The sequence below is a fragment of the Orycteropus afer genome, unplaced genomic scaffold (genome assembly GCF_000298275.1).
Source record: "Orycteropus afer afer isolate SDZICR_OR568_19922 unplaced genomic scaffold, OryAfe1.0 scaffold00002, whole genome shotgun sequence".
NCBI classification, from domain to species: domain Eukaryota; kingdom Metazoa; phylum Chordata; class Mammalia; order Tubulidentata; family Orycteropodidae; genus Orycteropus; species Orycteropus afer.
This window is the reverse complement of record NW_006921589.1, coordinates 33450450-33472546: the sequence shown is the minus strand read 5'-3', so window position 1 is coordinate 33472546 and position 22097 is coordinate 33450450. Positions and strand designations below refer to the sequence as shown.

At 42.6% G+C, this 22097-nt stretch overlaps 1 protein-coding gene across 1 annotated transcript in view; it reads left to right on the top strand.

The window, feature by feature from the left end:
* The window catches only part of LOC103193016 (aldehyde oxidase 2), a 118375-nt gene that overhangs the window by 8144 nt on the left and 88134 nt on the right, over nucleotides 1-22097 (top strand). The window contains exons 6-10 of the mRNA XM_042783580.1: nucleotides 1751-1812; nucleotides 6549-6638; nucleotides 10782-10862; nucleotides 13673-13817; nucleotides 16119-16211. Of these exons, the coding sequence (XP_042639514.1) occupies nucleotides 1751-1812; nucleotides 6549-6638; nucleotides 10782-10862; nucleotides 13673-13817; nucleotides 16119-16211 (471 nt within the window). The remainder of the gene's footprint in view (nucleotides 1-1750; nucleotides 1813-6548; nucleotides 6639-10781; nucleotides 10863-13672; nucleotides 13818-16118; nucleotides 16212-22097) is intronic.

The window sequence follows — 22097 nt, the reverse complement described above, 5'->3', positions numbered from 1 at the left end:
GCTGTTGAATTGGATCCAACTCATAGCAACCCCTCCTTGGGTTTCCAAGGCAGTACCACTATGGAAGTAGATTGCCCGATCTTCCTTCTGGGGAGTGGCCGGTGGGTTTGAACTGCAAGCCCTCTGGATAGCAGTCAAATGCCTTAAGCACTATGACACCAGAGCTCCTGAGGAATGACTGGGTGGCTTCAAACCGCTAGCCCTTTTGGTTAGCAACCAAGCACTTAACACTGCAAGCTGGAATCAACTCATTGGCAACAGCTTTGGTTTGGTCTGTTAGACTAAGTACTGACAGGTAAACATAGACACACTGCTGTATCCTACAAGCACCTTGACTTTCTCTCTGTTCCAATAAAGAAAATCAGATGAATTTATCTAAAATCCCCCATTGTTCTTAGATCTTTTCCCTATTTGAGGTTCTTCAGCGGCCTCTTGTCCATAAAGTATGGCCAAGCCTAGCCTTCTTAACCAGGCATTCGGAGAAGCCCAACCACTGGCCTCACTAACCCATGCTTCCTGTCTCTCCCCCTGAGACTCCCTGAGGCCAGTCGCCTGGCTGACTCCCAACTCCTGTGCACTTTCCCACTTCTGCACCTTTGCTTGTGCTGCTCTGTGAGCCCAACATGTCCCTCCCCTCCTTTCCACCAAGCTATTGATGGCTCATCTTTCAAGCCTGAGCTTCCTTGTTTCCAGATAAACTCGATCCCACACTAATCTTTGACATACCTTCACCCTTGGAAAACTGTGGTTCTCAAACTCTACAAAAGAATTACCTGCAGATTATTCAATGCCGTTTCCAGGGCCCACCCCAGACATTATGATTCAGGAGAATTAGAGCAGGGCCAGGGATCTGCATTTTTAATAAGTACCCCCTGCCCCAGGGATTTTGATGCAGTGACTTAAAAGCCACGGAGAAGCACCACTGACAAAGGTTTTCCAGGTATACTTTGCTTATATAGAGACTTAAGAACCAGTTGCTGTTGAATCAACTCCGACTCATGGTGACCCTGTGTGTATCGGAGGAGAACTGTGTTCCACAGGGTTTCAATGTGTGATTTTTCAGAAGTAGATCGCCAGGCCTTCCTTCCAAAGTGTCCCTGGGTGAACTCGAATCTCAAACCTTTCATTTAGCAGCCATCTATAACAATTTGCACCATCCCAGCACTCCATAGAAACCAAAAAAATCAAACCCACAGCCTTGGAGTCAATTCTAACTCATAGTTACCATATAGGACAGAGTAGAATGCTCTACAGGGTTTCCAAGGCTGTAAATCTTTACAGAAGAAGACTTTCTTCTATAAAGAACATCTTTCTCCCATAGAATTGCTGGTGGGTTTGAACTATCAACATCTTGATTAGCAGCCAAATGATTTAACTCAGCACTACTAGAGTTCCTTGGGACTCAATATGGAGCCTTAGAAATTACCTATTCTGTCTGCGTTTTGGGATCCCTAGCATCTTGACTAGTGTCTGAAATACAGTTGTCAATAAATACTTGTTCCATGAAAGAATAAATTAATAGATGGGTGAAAGGTATTGCAGCAGCTAGAGTGTTATCCTCCTGAGGACAGAAAATAAGACTGGAATTGAGGTGGTAGGAAGGGTAGTATTCTAATGAGAAAAAAAAAAAAATCATTTAACAGTTTAGTAGATATTAAACATTCTCAAAAAAAAGTTGGGTCTGTTTCAACTTTCAAAATAAACCAGCAAAAATAAAGCCTACTGACAAAAATGCTTCTCCTCTGATTAGGCAACCTATGCCGCTGTACTGGGTATCGACCAATTCTCGCGAGTGGAAGAACCTTCTGCGTGGTGAGTAACTGTGTAAACACCCTGCACAGCATGCAAGAGTGACAGCCACAACTGGTCAAGACTGGAAATGCAAGAATTGAATTTTTTAGACAATCTAAGCAGACTATAAATTAATTCCAACTACCTCAGGGGACTTTTTTAGCTATTTGTGGAGGACAGGGTGACTATTGCAGGTGACAAGAGGTGGATGTTGTCAAGTCAAAACCACAAAGAACTGTCAGGGGGTCCATCCAGCCATCCAGATATTTTCCAGAAGGGAGAACTCCCACAAATCCAAGGAGACAAGCAAGGGGATAGAGTCTGAGCTGGTGAGACAACATTAGTTCCAAGAATCCTGGCAGCTGGAAAGGTGTAAGCAGATAAAGAATCTGAATATGCAGAGTGGACTCCAAAATTCACCCACGCACAAGAGCTCCGAGTGTTTCTGCTACAAAATGAGAATACCTCACTGGGCTGTTGTGTTGCTTGGCACTTAATAATAACTCAACAGAGTTACTACTGTTTTGAGGATGTTGTTGATGATATGAGCAGTATTTGACAGGGAGACCAGGAGCAGAAAGGCATATCTGAGTGTCCTCTGCTGAGGGTAGGATGGGTGTGGGTAGTGCCACCCCTAGACCCAAGCAAGGTAGACCCCCAGACTTTAGAGGGCACCCTCTCTGGTACTTCTCCAACCATTCCCAGGAGTCAGTGGTGAAACCCATGTGAAACGACTCCCAGGAAATTAGTAAAAACAAGTAAGCCCATACTTACCTTGCTTACTTAGTACTCCATCCCTGTTAGGGACAGTAAATTTGAAAAAAGGCTTTGATTCTATAGGAAGGTGCTGTGGGGTTGAGAGAGAGAGAGATGCCAACCATACCTAGAAGCAGAATATTTGATGTGGTGAAAAAATGTGAAACTGTTCACTACAGACTAGTAAGTAAGCCTGCACTTACCTTGCTTATTGGGTAATCTGACACTCCTGCCCCAACTCCACAAATGTCAAGGACAGGCCTGGAAGTGGATTAGTAGGTGTGTCCTACTGCCTAGAGCCAGGCACAGCCCCTGAGCATGTCCCAGACTTCTGCTGCTGCATGGGGGAGCCAAAGTTGACAAGCTGGGAAGTGAAATGAATAGCCTGAAATCACAATAAATTAAAAAAAAAAAAAATGAATAGCCTGTGAGCTCAGCAAATTGTGAGTGTAAACAGAAAGGACTTGTGAAATAGAAATAGAGGAAACTTCCCTCCCTCTAGCGGGAAGGGCGGATAACATCCACCTTTCTAGACAGACTCCAGGGATAAAGGCAAAAATGTGGTCAGAGACCCCACCCTGAAGCCAACATGTTCCATGGGACTTCCATGAGTAAAAGCAACCCAATGCAGAGGAAATATGTGAGGCTTGTATCTACTGGGCCAAGATGAGACTGGCTTCCTGCCATTATTGCTGGCTCATGGCCAATCATGGGTGTTCTCAGACCTTTGAGTAAGAGAGGAGGCTCTGCTTACTTGACCCAGCTGCTTTTGCTTCTTGGACAGAGGAGGAAGATGGCAACCTGAGACACTTGGGCAGAGGCAACAGACTGACATCTCTGAAATAAATTATCTTGAAAGATACTTAGGAGAAATGTATTTGAGGAAGAAAATATGAGAGGCAAATTTGGAGGAACTGAGAAAGGAAAGAGCAGGCAATGGAAAGCTGTTTTAAAATTCATCATCAAGATGGCTTTTAGGCACCCTTCAAGCCTGCAACTGAACTCACCCATATGGCTCAATTTAGCTAAACAATGGAAAGCCCCACATATGAACAATAACACCAAGGAGATACACACTCCTCAGAACAATCAGCCAGATGAGATCAAAGGGGCGGCGTTTACCCAGGGCTAAAGCTCAGAAGGCAGGAAGGGACTGGAAAGAAGGATGACTGCTCAGGGGCTGTGCCTGGCTCCAGGAGTGGGACACACCTGCTAATCCACTTCCAGGCCTGTCCTTGATATTTGTGGAGTTGGGGCAGGAGTGCCTGATTACCCAATAAGCAAGGCAAGTGCAGGCTTATTTACTAGTCTGCTGTGAACAGGGAGGAAGAGGATGAGCACTGTTATGTTGTAAGGAGTGCAGTCAATGTCATGAAACAAATGGTGTATGAATCATTGAAAGGAAAAGCAATTTGCTCTGTAAACTTTCACCCAAATCATAATAAAAGTTAAAAAAAAAAAAAATTCACCCCCAATACTATGGCCCTGGAATACTTTCTGTACCTGGAATAAAACACACCCCCAGGGGCTGGCTCTCAGCCCAATAGTTAATAAGATGTACACACAGACCACTCAACCCAGGATGACGTACCCACATACTCTATGGTAATGCATCCTTTAGAGCGATAGACCACAGGACACCAGAGGACCAACATTCAAATTGAGGAAATGCAGGACAAACAGGAGTGCATAAATACGAGGGTCACAGGGGAAGGGTTACAGGGTAGGGAGGGGAGGAGACTGTGTTAGGGTTGGACATGGTAAACGAGGAGTGAAACTAAATGTACATGTAAAAAAAAAGAAATTCGCTGTCAACTCAATCCCAGTCACCCCTAACGTAGATCCCAAATGTCTGGGAGAGCTGATTATCACTTCCCACCCACCCCTCCTTTTATTTATTTTAATTTAAAAAAAAAAAAAAGGCTTTTACATGGGGTCACCATGATTTGGAATCAACTCTACAGCAACTGATTTGGGTTTGTACAAATGATACTTAGTATTGCTAAATTTTACATGCTAGTGAGGTCATAAATTGTTACCTCTCTGATTATTAGCATTTTCTCAATGAATTCTACCATTTGGAATTAAGCTAGGAAAAAAATTCAGAAATGTACACAAAGCTATATATACAAAAATGTTTGTTACAATGTTGTTTATAATTATAAAATGGGAGGGGGGAGATTGAATATACATCCAGAGCAAATTTTACATGTGTATTATAGAATAACCAAAAGATGGAATATTATATTTTAAAGAGCTTTTGATGACTTAAAGGAATGCTCACGATATAAATAAACAAGTAGGCAAATAAGTGAGCAAAACAATAGGCAAATAAATGACCAAAAAGACAAAATAAAATGTGTATTGTTCTTGTTGTGTGCCATCGAGTCGGTCCCAACTCATAGTGACCCCTCCTTGGGTTTCCGAGGCAGTATCACTATGGAAGTAGATTGCCCCATCTTCCTTCCGAGGAGTGGCTGGTGGGTTTGAACCACCAGCCTTCTGGTTAGCAGTCAAGTGCCTTAGCCACTATGCTACCAGAGCTCCCAAAGTGTATATTAGGAGAAATGTATTTGAGGAAGAAAATGTAAGAAGCAAATCTGGAGGAACAGAGGAATGAAAGCAGGAAAGGCAATACACCAAAAGCAGGTGACCAGTACAATAGCACTAAGGGAAAGGAAGACACTGAGAGGTACACAAGAAGTACAAAAAGAAAGACAGAAGGAAAAAGTTACCACAGGGAGGAAGTGGGAAGAAAGTTGTTACCCTGTGAGGACTGAAAAATAAGTATATTTACAGTACAAGTCCAAATGTAAGTATGTCAAAATATTATCAGTGATCCAGGTGTACAGAGCTGACAAGGGACAAGGTTGTGGTGACTTCTTGACCACAGCCAGCTACCCAGAGGGAGCAAGTAGTTGGACGTGTGGGCTCGGGACTATGGTCACAGGAGACGTCAAGCTCAATTGGCATAACATACTACACAGAAACATTGTTCTACATCCTACTTTGGTGAGTAGCGACTGGGGCCTTAACAGCTTGCAAGCAGCTATCTAGATGCAACGATGGGTCTCTCCTCATCCAGAGCAAAGAAGAATGAAGAAAAGCAAAGATGCATGGAAGCAATTAGTCCAAGGGACTAGTAGACCATATGATCCTCAGCCTATATAACCATGAGACAGAAAAAATAGATGGTGCCCAGCAACAATTATTTGGAGGGGGTCAGTGCAGGAGATCCTGGATAGAGTGGGATAACAATGTGGAACAAAACTCAAGATCAAAAAAAAAGACCAGGTTTGCTGGTCTGATAGAGCCTTATGGAACCACTGAGACTATGGCCCCTAGTTACCCTTCAGGTCTGGAACTGAACTCACTCCTATGGCTTCCAGCCAAACAATAGACAGGCATATGGGGTGAACATTTACATCAGGTAGATAGACTCTTTGGAGTGATCAATCATGGGAGAACACAAGGGCAGTGTTTGCACGGGGAGACAGCTTGAGGGGCGGGAGTGCATGGGAGGGAAGGACATAGGGAAGACGTAACTACAGGGAGGAAGTGGGAAGAGAGCTGTTACATTTTGGGGAATTGTCACAAGACAAAATGTGTATGAACAGCTGTATGGAAAATGAATTTAGTCTGTAAACTTTCACCCAAATCACAGTTAAAAATTTTAAAAAATATATTATCAGTGGAATAGAGCAGGGATAGTTTACTTCTTTTGTACATACTCTATATGTATTCTTTTTATATATTTACATATATATGTCAAATTATGTATTTCCCATATTTTATATGTGTTACTTTCGGAAAGAAAAACAAGGCAAAAGGAAAAAGGCTTTGTGATTATCCCTGTGCCGATGCTTTGTTCCAACAGAAATCACCAAATGTTGCTTAAAAAAAAAAAAGTCGGACACCTAATTTAAATTGCCAAACCTTTCGAGGCACACACCTGTTGGCCCATAAAATCATTCTTAATCATAAGTCATTTCATTTCTTAGGAGTCAAATGGCTGTCAACAGAAAGGAACAGGAAAATGCTGCTTGGACCAGGGAGACAGTGACTCTTCCTCACTTGGCAGGAAGAGTGAGGTGAGTCTCACTGTTTGTTTTGTCCTTGCCCTGAGAGTATTGCTCAGTGGTTTGACAGTGGTGGAGGCTGGTCCAGGGTTGAAACTATGCTTATTGGCTTTGGTGATCATGTTTTACTCGCAATTTTAAGTGTATTCACAGAAAAAAAAAAAAAATACTTTTCATTTGGGAGCTGGATAGAAGTGATGATATAGAGCCTGTATTCTGATTTCCCCTTTCACAGTCTTGAAGGCTGAAACAACAGGAAAACAAAATCCTAATTAGCCAAATGCAACACAACGCACTGCCATAGAGTCAGCAACTCACAGCAACCCCTCCTTGGGTTTCCAAGGCAGTGTCACTAGGGAGGTAGATTGCCCAACCTTCCTTCTGGGGAGTGGCTGGCGGGTTTGAGAATTACCCCAACTCTGGATAAATTCCATTCTCAGGTGGAAATGGGTTTTAGTACCTGCCCCTACTTAGGCAGGGTCATCCTCCATTACTATATCTCCTTCTTTCTAGAGACAGAACACGCAACACCAGGGAGGCTGGGGAGCCCATCCAGTCACATGGCACATTAATGGTTCCCACAGTTAGGAAGTCCAGCCTTAAACATTCAAGCCTCTGGCTTTGCTCCCTGAGAGAAATGTCTTTGAGGAAAGAAGTATAAGAAAGTGTCTCAGTCTTCTTGTTGTTTTTGTTAGCTGCCATCGAGTCAGCCCCAACTCTTGGCAACCACATAGGAACAAAACACTGCTCAGTCCTCACTGTTGTGATCCACAGTTTTCATTGGTTGATTTTTGGGGATCTACAACCAGGCCTTTCTCCCTAGTCCTTCTTGGTCTCAAAGCTCTGCTGAGACCTTTCCAGCATCATAGTTACACATGACCTCCACTTGAGGGGACTTTGGCCAGGAGTCCAACTTGAGTCTCCACCATGGAAGGCTAGAATTCTACCACTGAACAACCACTGCCCTTGTCTGAGAGACACTTGTTTCCAAGAAAGTCCCACTGCCAACTGCTTTAAGGAATTACTTAGAGAAGTTGAAATACAGGATAAAATAGAGAATCAACCCCTATAGACAAAGAAAAAGGAGAAAACACATCTGACTTAGATAAAACTGTGCCCATCCTCCCTTTCCCATATCAGATTCTCTCCATCAATCCTACCTTGTTCCCATTCTCAAGAATGACCTCCCACTGTCACCTTATTTTGGTCTGAAGAAGATATGCAATGGAACAGAGGAATGTTATCTTAGGAAGGTGGGATGCACCCCACCACCACCACCTCAGGGAGGGTCATGGTCTTGTTGTTGTTGTAGGTGCCATTGAGTCAGTTCTGACTCATGGCAACTCAACATACAACAGAACAAAACACAGCCTGCCCTGCACCACCCTCACAGCCATTGTCATGTGAGCCCATTGTCGCAGCCACTGTGTCAATCCATCCTTCAGCATCTTCCCCTTTTCCCTCAACCCTCTACTTTACCCAGCAGGATATCCTTCTCCAGGAATGGTCACTTTGACAACATGACCAAAGTACCAGAGACAAAGTCCGGCCATTCTCACTTCTAAGGAGCTCTCTGGCTACACTTCCTCCAAGACAAATGTGTTGCTTCTTCTGACAATCCACGGTATTTTCAGTATTCTTCACCAACACCAAAACTTAAATGCATCAGTGCTTCTGTGGTCTTCCTTGTCCATTGTCCAGCTCTCAAATTCTTATGAGACTATTTAAACTACCATGGCTTGGGTCAGTCATACCTTAGTCTTCTGAATGACATCTTTGCTCTTTAACACTTTAAAGAGGTTTTTGCAGCAGATTTGCTCAGCACAATATGTTGTCTGATTTCTTGACTGCTGCTTCCATGGACATTGATTGTGTCTTCTTGTTGTTGTTGTTGTTGTTACGTGCCTTCGAGTCTCACCCGACTCATAGCGATCCCTCCTTGGGTTTCCAAGGCAGATTCACTATGGAAGTAGATTGCCCCATCTTCCTTCCGAGTGATTGTGTCTTAGAGGAGTCAAAACATTCTGAAGTCTGGTTCTCAATTTTGTAGCCTCAGGAATTCCATCTGTGTAATGATTAGGCTCTATCTGACTGTTTATCCAAACTCCTAAGAACATATTATTTACACTGGAATGTGCTCCAATATTCATTCATAAAAGGAAACAAATTATAAAGTGGACTTTGTGATCACTGAGCCATTCACCTTTCCTTTAGGGAAACACATATAGGAAGTCAAATTATAAAGAGACAGTTGGTGAGTATGGACTCAGAGCAGTATGATAATCTTAAACGGTAGCATAATTGAAGTATCCCTCTCTTCCACCAGGGCTGTTGTTATTATTAAGTGCCATTGAGTGGATTTTGACTCATAGTGACCCCTTGTGACAAAGTAGAACTGCCTCTAGGGGCAGTTCCTAAGCTGTAATCTTTACAGGAGCAGCTCACCATGTCTTTCTCTCATGCAGAGCTGCTGGGTGGGTTCAAACCACTAACATTCAGGTCAGCAGCCAAGCACTTGACCATGTGTCACCAGAGTAGACCTGCTGCATGACCAGGTGCCTGCCCTGGGACTCTCCCTTCTCTCTGCCTCCCTGGTGACCAAACCCCCACTTCTGGAGAACACACTCTGTAAGCTCTGTGAGCATCTTCCAGGGATAACTATTAAGTCTTGATGTAGGGACTGTTTAGGGGAAACTTTCATCTCTGGACTTTGATTCCTTATGTTTGTTTTACATATTAACTCTCAGGAACAATCTTAAACGTACATTTTAAGGACACATCACGTTACTGTTCCAGGTATTCCCTACACTCCTAATGCCAACTAAAGTGGAAACTGATCACTCAGTAACTCACTGCCATTCAGATGCTGGCCTGTAACGCTTCAGTCTTTGGCCCTACTAAGTATCTTTTTGAGGAACAATTACAAATTTTCCTTCTGGACCTGGGAAGATCTCAGAGAGATAAAGAAAGAGGACGAATGCAAGACGAATGTCAGGCCATCTGACTGAGTTATAACAATGACCCTTCAATACATATTTTATTTCCCGCTAATCTTTACAAAGTTCAGTGCTTTTCCAGTGGGAGGGTCGGCGAGCAGGCTGCAGCAGATCTGGCAGCGAAGCCGGCCTCTGGCCTCCGGCGTCTGCCTGGGCTCTTCCCCATTGTGCACCCTCCCCGCTGCAGCCCATAGTTCTCTCCCAATCTTTCTCACCTCTTCAGGAAGGTGGGAATGAGCATCTTCTAAGCCTAACACAGATCTGATTCAGAGGAGATTAGCTTTTTGGTAACTTCTCAGTGTACTAATTGGTAAAATGGAGATGATAATTTATTTTCTTTATACAAGTGTTGTGACTAAATAAATTATTAACACATGTAAACACATTTGGAACTTAAGCACTCAATAAATGTTAACTGGAAAACCCTATGGATCCCAACCATCCAATCTGCAACCAATCAAGGGGAAGCCCCGGATGGAGCAGCATTTTGTTCTATTGGGTGTGGGCTTGCCATTCGTTGGGGGCTGACTCAACAGCAGCTAAAAACCACAGCATTGTTACTAAAGTTACAGGTGTGTGCAGCATACAGAATGTAATCGGTATCACTGAATTATAGATGTAAAAGTTGTTGAATTGGCAAATGTTTTATGTATATGTTTACCACCATTTTTTAAAAAACGTGCATGTATGTGTACGTGTGTGTGTGTGTGTGTGTGTTTATTCTTGTGCATATGTTTAGGGTTATTTTTATCTTTACTGCAGAACTTTTCAGGGCTTTTAGCATTTTGAATCCTGGCTTGACAGGAGAAGGGGCAGTGGTTGGCTCTTAGTGGAGAGTATTTCCAAACCAACTTGATTCCAGATAGCTTTTCCATAAAGTGTCTTGGTGTTTCACAGAGGACCCTTTGGAGTATTTCATAGAATATTCTTTTGTTTTGTATCATGTTAATGGAAAATTGGTATTTCCTTATTTAAAACTTTCTTTGGTTTGAACTATTGCTCCTCCCCACCCCTCCCCACCCCCAACCCTACTCCCTAAGTACCCACAAGGAGAGCAGAAGAGCTGTTATTACGTTCATCTTGCTTAATTCATGTAAATAATTACAACATTTTTTCCAGTTGAGCTAGGCTAACAGGCCATCTTCTTCCTTTTATAAAGATGTGCACTGAATTATTTGTGAAAGAGGAGTTCCAGCCCTTGGACCCTACCCAGGAGCTCATATTTCCCCCAGAACTCGTGGTAAGATGAGTTGGGTGTTTTTGTGCTTGTTTAAATATCACTGGTTATAAATTCAATTTATGAAACCATCCATTTTCCTTCCTATGAAACTGTCACGCTGAGTAAGTAAAATGTTGGATTGACCAAGATGTCTACTCATCTAGCCCTGGCTGACCCCTTGGACACACTCCCTGAAGCCTCAGCAAAGGGTATTTTTAAAGTGATTCCATCATCACTCTTTACTGTCATCTAGAATGTATCCCTATTGACTGTCCCAAGTGATACAGCTTTGTTCCGTTTCCGACTTGATCCTACTGGCCACTCTAGTTCAGAGCCCCAAAGAGCCTTCTTTATTCCTCACCCTTCTCTCCATCCACGCCTCCATCTTTCTTCTCAGGCAGCCAGTGGTCCCTATAAAATACCTGTTTCAGAAGAGGTTCTGATGCATTTATTCATTCACTCAATAAATATGTATTCATTCAGCACTGTGCCAGGCACTGTTCTAAGTCCTGGATATATGTTGTTGTTAGGTGCCATCAATCCAATTTCGACTCAGTGCCTCCATGTGAAAGAGTAGAGCTGCCCTATAGGGTTTTCTAAGGGGTGACTCAGTGGTTAAGTGCTTGCCTGCTAACCAAATGTCAGGAGGTTTGAACCCACCAGCCACTTGGCAGGAGAAAGATGTGGCAGTCTGCCTCTGTAAAGATTTATAATCTTGGAAGCCATCTGGGGCAGTTCTACTCTCTCCTAAGAGGGCCGTTATGGGTTAGAATTGACTCAATGGCAATGAGAGTTTTTGGTTTAATCTTTACCAGAGCAGATCTCCAGTCTTTCTCCCACAGAGGCTGGTGGGTTTGAACCACAAACTTTTCAGTTAGAGGTGAGCATTTAGCCATTGTGCCACCAATGCCCCTTACTAAAAATATAACAGGGAACAAAACTAACAAAAAGATTTGCCCTCAAGAAGCTTGTAATCTCATGAGATAAACGATGAGCAAGACAATAGGGAAAATATATAGTGTGTTAGCGAGTGGGAAATGTTAAGGAAAAGAAAATAAAACAGAGAGGAGGGATATTAACTGTGGAAAAAGGGAGTGGAGTTTTAAACAGCCTGGAATTCTTCTGGCAAGGTAACAGTTAAATAAAGTCCTAAAGAAGTAGGGGTGCCAGCCATGAGGATATCTGGGGGAAGAGCAAGCCAGCACTTGGGACAGCAAGTGTAGAGTCCTAAGGGTGGGAGAACACATGGCCTGATCAGGGACCAAAGTGGAGGCCAGCCCAGCTGGAGTGGAGTGAACCAGGGGCAGAGCGCGTGCTGCCTGGTGCAGACCCTGCCGAACCTTACGCTGCTTGGCTTTTACTCTGCATGAGATGGGAAGCTATTGGAGGTCTGGACCGAGGGTGGATATGGCCCATGGATATGGTCTACTGACACTGCAATGGCATCATCTGGTTGCTGGGTTGAGAGTAACCTGCAGAAGAGCAAGGAAAAGAGCAGCAAGCCCAGTTAGGGACTAACGCCCACATGAGTGCTGGTGATGGCTGAACCAAGGGGGCAGGGGGAGGTGGTGAGAAACCGGTGGGCTCTGGATATATTTTGGAAGAAGAGCCAAGGAAAATTGCTGATGGATGTGATATGAGCTATGGGAAAGAAATTGGAGTCAAGGCTTACTCCAGGGCTTTGAGCCTAAACAACTGGAATGGCCACTTACAGATATAGGTTGTTGTTGTTGTTGTTGTTATGTGCTGTCCAGTCAGACCCGACTCATAGCGACCCCTCCTTGGGTTTCCGAGGCAGTATCACTATGGAAGTAGATTGCCCCATCTTCCTTCCGAGGAGTGGCTGGTGGGTTTGAACCGCCAGCCTTCTGGTTAGCTGTCAAGTGCCTTAGGCACTACGCTAAAAGCAGGGTATTTTTCCTTTTGGGGGTTCCTTTTTGGGAAGGGCTTGGAAGGAGACTTGCACACAAGAAGCTCAGTTTTCAGCATGTGGAATTGGACATGCTTGAGCTGTCATAGCACAGTGCCTAAGGTATCTGACTGCTAATCAGAAGGTTGGTAGTCAAACCCAGCAGCCACTCTGCAGAAGCAAGACTGGGCAATCTACTTCCATAAAAATTTACCACCTCAGAAACCCGACAGGGGTCTCTATGAGTTGGAATCAATTCAATGGCAGTGGATTTGGGTTTTTATTTGTTTGTTTGTTTGTTTTCTTGGTTTATTACACATCTAAGAGGAGATGTAGAATACTCATTCAGATACACCAGCTGAGATTTCAGAGGAAAAGTTCAGGCTGGAGATATTGTTTTAGGAGCATTAGTACAATTATGGTTTTTAAAGCCATGAGACTAAATTACGTTAAATGAATCCATACTGAAGGGATGACAGGTAGCAGCTTATATCGTTATGCATACCAAAAGAAAAAAAGGAGCTACATTTTAACAAGTCTTAAGCTCTAGCTCTAGTAGCATAGTGCCTAAGGCACTTGACTGCTTACCAGAAGGCTGGCGGTCCAGATCCACCAGCCACTCCTTGGAAAGAAGGTTGGGCAATCTACTTCTGTAGTGATACTGCCTCAGTAACCCAAGGAGGGGTCACTATGAGTCGGGTCCAACTCAAGGCACATAGCAATAACAACAAGCTCAAGGAGTGAATGTCTAAGGAATGTCAAGGAAATTCAAGCATTAGCCAATGAGTAGACCTAGTATCTTTTGGACAAGTAGACTCCAGAACCCTGAGATCTCTGGAAGAACATTCCTCTGCCTGGGACCTTGCATAACCCAAGAAGACAGATGTGCACACATGGACACACACTTCTCATTTGCCCTTAGAGAATGGCGGAGAACCCAGAAAAACACACTCTCACTTTTCATGGAGATAGGGTTACCTGGATCTCCCCTGGGACCCTCAAGGATCTCCTGGAGCTGAAAGTGAAGTACCCTGAAGCCCCTCTCATCCTGGGCAACACCACTTTGGGTAAGTACTTACAATAGTTCTCCTTCTACCATTAATGCAGAGCTTCCTGTTCCCTACTCTGTTCTAGGTCTACAAAAACATGCATCCTTTATAATAATATAAACTTGACTTTATAGTGGCTAGTGGTCTCCAAAGAAGCTTTGGTGGCCTAATGCCTAAGGCACTTGACTGCTAACCAGACAGCTGGCAGTTCAAACCCACCAGCCACTCCTCGGAAGGAAGATTGGGCAATCTACTTCCGTAGTCATACTGCCTCGGAAACCCAAGGAGGGGTCGCTATGAGTCAACCAATGGAATGGCAGTGAGTTTGGTTTGGTCTTGTCTCCAAAGTGAGATGTATATATGTCCAGGCAGTTTTCAGGATAATCCCTTGAGTTGTGAATGGTTTTTGGTGGTTTGGGTTTGTTTTGTTAAATCATTTTTCTTATCTATTTTTATTTTGTTCCTGGTAAATATTGAATAGACATAATAGACTTTATAAAAAATGTATAAGCTTTATGAAAAATACAACGTACACCTAGTTATCACCCATTACCCAGTTCAAGACCGAGAACCTTGAAGGCTCCCATGGATTCTCTAACCACAGCCCTTTGCCTTCCCTCTCAAAGATACTCATTAGCCTGAATTGTGTATTGGTCTTTCTCTTCCATTGTTTTATAATTATGCTGCATATGTTTACCACATATGTTAACACTAAACAATGTCATTTCCTTCTGCATATTTTTGAACCTCATATAAATAGATTGACACAATATTATTCTTCTGCAATTTGCTTTGTTTGTTCAACATTCTTGACCTGAGATTGACTCACACTGATTCACTTAGCAACAGTTGTATAAATATGGTACAATCTAATCATCTGTTCTATTGCTGAAGGACACATAACTGTTTCCATGCTTTGGCTATTTGTAATATATCTTGTATCTATCTCTTAATGTCTATATGCAACAGCCTCTCATCCTTTTTATTTTCTGTTTTTATATAAATGTAGTGAGTTTATGAATAAATAAATATACATATATTAGGGATGCATGCTCTATAAACTTACTTGGCAGGGTGCATGGCCACTGCCTTCATATTTATACACATTTGTTGTTCATTTTTAAAATTTGTATCCAAATATTTTATGACAAAATGTCATTGCAAAAGCACAACCTGACCAAGGTAAATGCTGTCACTAAGAAGTACACAAAGTAGGGACATTTTTGGTAAATCTTATAACATGTACAATTTTGCAGCAACAACCCAAAAAATAGCTGTGTGGTTGCATAGGTAGGTATGTATTAATATATATGTATATGTAGGTACATATGTGAATATATATGTCCATATATAGGTGTATCTATAGGTATATGTGTATACATATATGTATTGCAGCATATATATTCATGTACATAATAAATATATATAATATGGAAGGCATAGCCATGAACACTTCTTAGATATAACCAAAGACCTTATATGATTGGTTTTCTTAAGACCATGGTCTCAAGGGACAATTCCGTCAATTGGCGTAATATGGTTTATAAAGATTATGTTCTACATCCTAGTTTGGTGAGTAGCATCTGGGGTCTTAAAATCTTGCAAGCGGCCATCTAGGATACAACTATTGGCCCAACTTGTCTGAAGTGAAAGAGAAAGAAGGAAAGCAAAGGCTCAAAGATGAAATGAGAATCACAGCCTCATCTACCCTGAGACCAGAGAACTAGACTGGTACCTAGCTACCACTACCAACCAGTCAGATCAGGACACCAACGATGGACCCTGATAGAATGGGGGGAAATGTAGAATAATACCCAACCCTTAAAAAGTCCAGATTTATTGGACTGGTTGGTATTAAAGGAACCCCTGAGTCTATCACCCAGAGATACCTTTTAAACCCTGAACTGAAACTATTCCTGGAAGTCACTTTTCAGTAAGTAACAGATGGGCACATAAAACAAACAAGGGCACCCGTGAGTGCTGTGCTCCTTTAAAAAATATTAATAATAATCTCTATGAAACCAAAACAATCAACATTTACCCTAAAGCAAAAATGAGAAGGGAAGGGGCCAGGGAAACTAGATTAATGGAAATGAAACTACCAGAACAGAAGTAATGAGAGTGTTGACACATTATGAAACATGTGACCAATGTCATTGAACAAGATGTATGGAATCTGTTAAATGGGAACCTAATTTGCTGTGTAAACTGTCACTGAAAACACAAAGAAGTATTATTTTTAAAAATTCATTGCCAAAAAAAAAAAAAAAAAGACATTTTGTCTATCCTAATTCTCTCTAAAATATATTCACTTTTCAGGACCTGCCATGAAATCTCAAGGACATTTTCACCCGATTCTCCTCTCTCCTGTTAGAATTTCTGAGCTGTGTGTGGTATCAGAAACTAGTGCTGGTGAGTTCCTCATGTCCTTAGTAAAGTATCAGTAAAATGATGCCTGCACTATATTTCTATTTGCTTGACAATTCAGAACCCCTTCTAACATTTGTGTGGCATGGCCTATCTTCCACCCTTCACCAGTTTTCTGATGTGATATTATATCCTATTGTGAAACTTTACCATCAAAATCTTTGCAGGGAATATGCGGTATTAAAATGATAGCCCTCAAGACCTTGCAGTCATCTGCAGAATTCTTGCCCATAAAATGCCATGGTGACCCAGAGAAAATAAATTTGCAGTCACTTTGACCTGAAAGATGAAGAGACAGAACAGGCCCTGTCCATTGTTTGGACAGTCAATTCCATGGAGGGGGGAATGTGTGGAAGAGGAAGGCAGGAGAATTACTGTCTGACACTCAAATACTGCCTAAGTCATGGTGACCTGACTGGGAAAACACCTTTAGTAGCCCACTGTGTGCAAAGAACTACGTCAGGCAAAGTGGAAACTCACAAAGTCCAAAGAAAGCATTCAAGACTTTACCTTCAAAATGCATAGCAAACTTTTTAACTGGAAAAAACCTCCTGGTGACCCTGTGTGTGTCACAGTACAACTGTGCTCCATTTTCTTCAGAGATAGATTGCCAGGTCTTTCTTTCAAGCTGCCTCTGGGCAATCTCAAACCTCCAGCATCTCAGTTAACAGCTGAGCACATTAACCATTTGCTCCATCCGGGGACTCCTTTTTGCTCCTTTCTTCATCCTCTAGAGCTCCTAGCACTGATGTACATATAAGAAGTATTTAGCCAATGACTGATAAATGAATGAGTGGGTCAGGCACTTGAACTTCATGAGATGCAGTGGTAGTAATGACTTCCTTAAGGAGCTCTGGTGGTGTAGTGCCTAGGGCATTTGACTACTAACTGGAAGGTTGGTGGTTCAAACCCACCAGCCACTCCATGGAAGGAAGATGAAGCAATCAAACAGTGCACCTCCCCTGGGCTGGTGAGTCTGCTGCTGTACCAAACCAGTTACCTTCAAGTTGACTTTGACTCATGGCAACCCCATACATGTCACAGTAGAACTGTATTCCAAAGGGTTTTCAATGGCTGGCTTTCTGGAAGGAGGTCATTAGGTTTTTCTTCTGAAGGACCTCCAGGAAGATTTGTACCTCCAACCTGTTAGCTGTCCAGCAAGTTAACCCACCCAGGGACTCCTCTGTTGCTGTAAGCCTTCTTAGAATTAAATCATTAGTAACCCCTAGTGGCTTCCAGGAAAGTTTCCCATGATTCTCAAACTTTTCCTAAGACCCTCAAATGTGCAGAGCAACTGGTGGGAGGAGGAATGTACTGGAGCCAGATGTATCCCCAACCCAGACTCCGAGGAAATAAATTTCTGTGACAGCTGAGTTTATTTTTATTTTGTATGCTAATCCATATCACTTACATAGTTGGTTTGGTTTGGAGTTGTTGTTTCTTCCCCCCCCCCAAAAAAAATCTTTAGAATAGTAAGTGCTCTGAAAAATTGTTGCATGTTTATCCCATGAACTCATGGACTCTGAGAAGCATGGAGTTGAAATAAAACCCCCTTTGTGAGAATCGAAGTTGGGGCTTTTTTAACTCCATTGGAATATAGCTAGATTCTGGGACCAGATGTAGATTAAAATATGAATTAATATTTGAACTATAGTAAATGGGATTTTCTCAACACAGCTGTGTCCTGCCTAGCACAAAGTGAGATGAGGTGGACATATGAACAGTGGAAATAGCCAAACTAAATGCCCAAAATGAATTATCCAGCCTCAATCTGAGTTCGAAATCTGTGCTTATTAAAATAATCAGATAAGCAGCAGCCCTCTCCTTTCATCTTAAGGATCACATCTTAAAATGAAGCTAAGTTTTCAAGTTTAACATACCTGGTCTCTGTTTACTTTTTCAATACCTCATCCCCAAAAAGGAGAAGATAGAATTTATTGACTCTTTAAAACCTTTTTGGTTAGCCATCAGTTTGGCAAAGTGCATGTTATAAAGTTAGTTGGAAGTATAGGGACACTTCTGTCATCTCAAAGCAAGTTAATCTGTTGGTGAGAAGGAGGTCCTCCTGAGGTTCAAAGTGTTTAATATTGCACACCTCTGGAGACCAGACTTTCAGCCAAATTTTCAAGCTCACTGCAATGAATTAATACAATAAAATGTAGGAATTCAACCCCTTCAAAAAAAATAAAATAACCAAAATAAAATGGCTTGAGAGTGACTGACCAAAACTCATCCTTAATATAATTATTTCTGTTTGGTTGGTGGTCAGATCATAATTCATTGCTCACTGACTCTTAGTGAACTCACAGTCCTACCACACGTTAATTTCTCAGCTCAAAACACATTGGAAAGATACAAATGGAAAAAAATGCATTGAGCATTGGTGACCCCAAACCAAAGAAGACAAATTATTTTACAAATATGTTGTTCTCAGTTTTTGCTCCTTTGTTGCTCTGGTGGCGAAGTGCCTAAGGCATTTATTTGACTGGTAATCAGAAGGCTGGCAGTTCAAACCCACCAGCTCCTCAGAAGGAAGATGGGGCAATCTACTTGTGTAGTGATACTGCCTCGGTAACCCAAGGAGGGGTTGCTATGAATGGGATCTGACTCCACGGCAGTGAGTTTGTCTTTTTTTTACTTGACCACCTACTCGTTGCCATCTAAGGAGCCTGGTGGTGTGGTGGTGAAGCACTTGGCTGCTTACCAGAACATTGGCAGTGCCAACACATCCAGCAGCTCTACAGCAGAAAGACCTGGTGGTCTGCTTCTGTAAAGATTGTGGCCAAGAAAACCGTTTGGGACAGTTCTACTCTGTCACATGGAGGTCTTATGAGTTGAAAATTGACTCAACATCATTCAACAACAACAGTTGCCACCTACTAGTTATCCTTCGCTTCTTATCACCTTTAACTGCTCGTTCATTGGGCTGGGACTGGGAATATTACTCCCACCCATAAGGCCAGCTCATTCTCACCCAGCAACCCTTCTGTTCAGTCAGAGGCTGTGGGAGCTTAGATTGATTTGTCCCAGCTCCACAGCTCTGGAGAGGACCCAGGCAATACAGCAGGCAGTAGGCTTTTCACTCTGTCCTGGGGTTGAACTGCCATCTCCTGCCTATGACAAAAAAAAAAAAAAAATGATGCTGGTCTGCACGATGCTTCTGACCTTAAAAACCTGTAAATAATATAACGGAGTCCCTGGCTGGCATAGTTAAGAACTCGGCTATAACTAAAGGTTGCAGGTTGGAGTCCACCTAGAGGCACCTCAGAGTCTGGTAGTGTAATGGATAAAGCATTTGGCTGTTAACCAGAGGGTCAGTGGTTCAAACCCACCAGCCGCTCTGAGGAAGGAAGATGGGGTAATCTATTTCCTTAAAGATTTATAGTCTCGGAAACCCAATGAGAGTTGCTATGAATCAGAATTGACTCAATGGCAGTAAGTTTGGTTTTTGGTTTTAGAGGACCCTCAGAAAAAAAGGCCTAACGATGCACTTCTGAAAAAATCAGCCACTGAAAACCTATGGAGCACAGTTCTAATAAGACATGCATGGGATCGACATGAGCTGGAATTGACTCCAAGGCAACTGATTCTTTTTTTTTTTTTTTTAAGTAATAATAGTGGCATAGTGCTTAAAGCATTTGACTGCTAATCAGAAGGCTGGCAATTCAAACCCACCAGACACTCCTCGGAAGGCAGGTTGGGCAATCTACTTACTTCCGTAGTGATACTGCCTCGGAAACCCAAGGAGGGGTCTGTATGAGTCGGTTCTGACTCAACAGCAGTGAGTTTGGTTTGTGAGTAATAATAGTAGTAAACATTTTTTTTCTTTTTGTCTCTGGCTTCTTTCCTACTGGTAAGGTCTGGAGTAGGAGGCTTGTATGACAGGAAATAAGTTACATCTTCCTAGCACTTCTGTGGGTAAAGACAGCACCAGGATTCTTGTAGAAATTAAAGACCATGGTTCAGTGGAACTGTTATCGGACCAAACACGGGTCCCTGCCTGGTGCACAGTCAGACCAAAACAATTTACACACGGAGATTGAGAGGAGAGAAAGTTATTTATTGCAAAAGCAAGGAGTTAGGGGTAGTTAGTACCCAGATCTAAACTCCCCTAGATGCCATGAAACACAGTTTTTGTAGGTTTCAGGTGAGGGGGTTGTGCATATTCATAGAAGGTTGAGGAATTTGGGGCGTGAATGTGAACTAGTTTCCTGTTATCAGCTGATAGGGGCTTGGGCCAGGGGAGAGGGTCAGCAATTAACTTTTGTTCCCTTATGCCTGTGGGCCAGAGTTAATTTACAAGTTGTTTCTAAAACACTTCTATTGTCCAAGGCCAGAGTTAATTTACAGGTTGCTTCTAAAATACTTTTAGCAAGTCTGTCATTTGCAGGAAGGAATGTTTTCCATTCATTCTTGAAGGAACTGAATACTCATCTGTATCTGGGAAAATAGTTGGGGGTAATTTAGTTTACTTATGTTTACTTATCTATTCTCATCCAGGTGCCAGGGTGGGGGAAATAGTTTTTACTTTACTTGGTTGGTTTCAGAAGCTGTCATGATAAGGACCACAGACTTTTGCTGGCGAGTCTGGGAAGGTGATCAGATCCCAATACAGAGTGCTTAGGAGATGTTGAAACAGAAACAATTTGAGGAGTCCAGGATGAGGCTAGTTGACTCCAGAGAAGATTGGCTATTTAGTTATTTCAGGCAAGATTTGCTTAGCATAAAGACAATAAGCAGCGGGAGTGGCTTTCCCTCATCCATTATTTAGCTGAGATTATTGAAGAGGTGAGGGGTGTTGGAGGGATGGGTGTGTTGGCAGGAGGGGGGAAGCACTGTGCCAAGTACATTTTTTTAATGTGGATGAAATAAAACTATATGAGAGGACAAAATATTCTTAAAGATTTTTTTTCTTCAATGATAGAAAAATCAAAGCCCAGCTTAAAACCTGCTGAAAACAGACTAACAAATTAGAACCCAACTCTGTTGGTGATGTCAAATCAGACTCTGTTAGTGTTTCATTCTACAAACCCCAGGAGAGTGACAGACTAAGACCATCTCCTTGATAGTTTGGGCGACTGCTTCGCTTTTGAAGGCTGATTTGAACCCATTACATCCCTACTATAGAGAAAACGGGAGCTCTGGTAGCACAGTGGCTAAGATACTTGCCTGCTAACCAGATGGCTGGCGGTTCAAATCCACCAGCCACTCCTCGGAAGGAAGGTTGGGCAATCCTACTTCCGTAGTGATACTGCCTTGGAAACCCAAGGAGGGGTCGCTATGAGTCGGGGCCGACTCGATGGCACATAACAACAACAACATAGAGAAAACCGGAGCTGGTGCTAATACCCTGCCAATACTCACAAATATGTTGCCTTGATTGTTAAAATTTTGAATTACTTTCTCACCAATTAGCAAATAGCATTGCCCCAAACTTTTACATCAGGTAGATACACTCATCAGAGCCAGGAGAACAGAAGGGCAGTGTTTGCACAGGTAGACAGTTCAGGGGCAGGAATACACGGGAGGGACACACACAGGAAAGAAGTAACCATGGGGAGGAAGTGGGAAGAGAGCTGTTACATTGTGGGGAATTGCAGTCAATGTCATGAAACAAAATGTGTATGAACTACTGCATGGAAAATGAATTGGCTTTGTAAACTTTCACCCAAAGCACAATAAAAATTTGAACAAAAAAATGGATAGCATTGCCCCATCCTCTGGGTGCCCTCCCACTGCTCCAGCTTCCCAGGCTCCTCCTCAGGGACCCTCAAGTTCCCCACTCCCAACAGCTGAAGGGATAATGCCTGGGGGAGCTCCTTGCATGAGCTTTATTTGTTCAGATCACCTGGTGACCCTAGGAGAACTGGC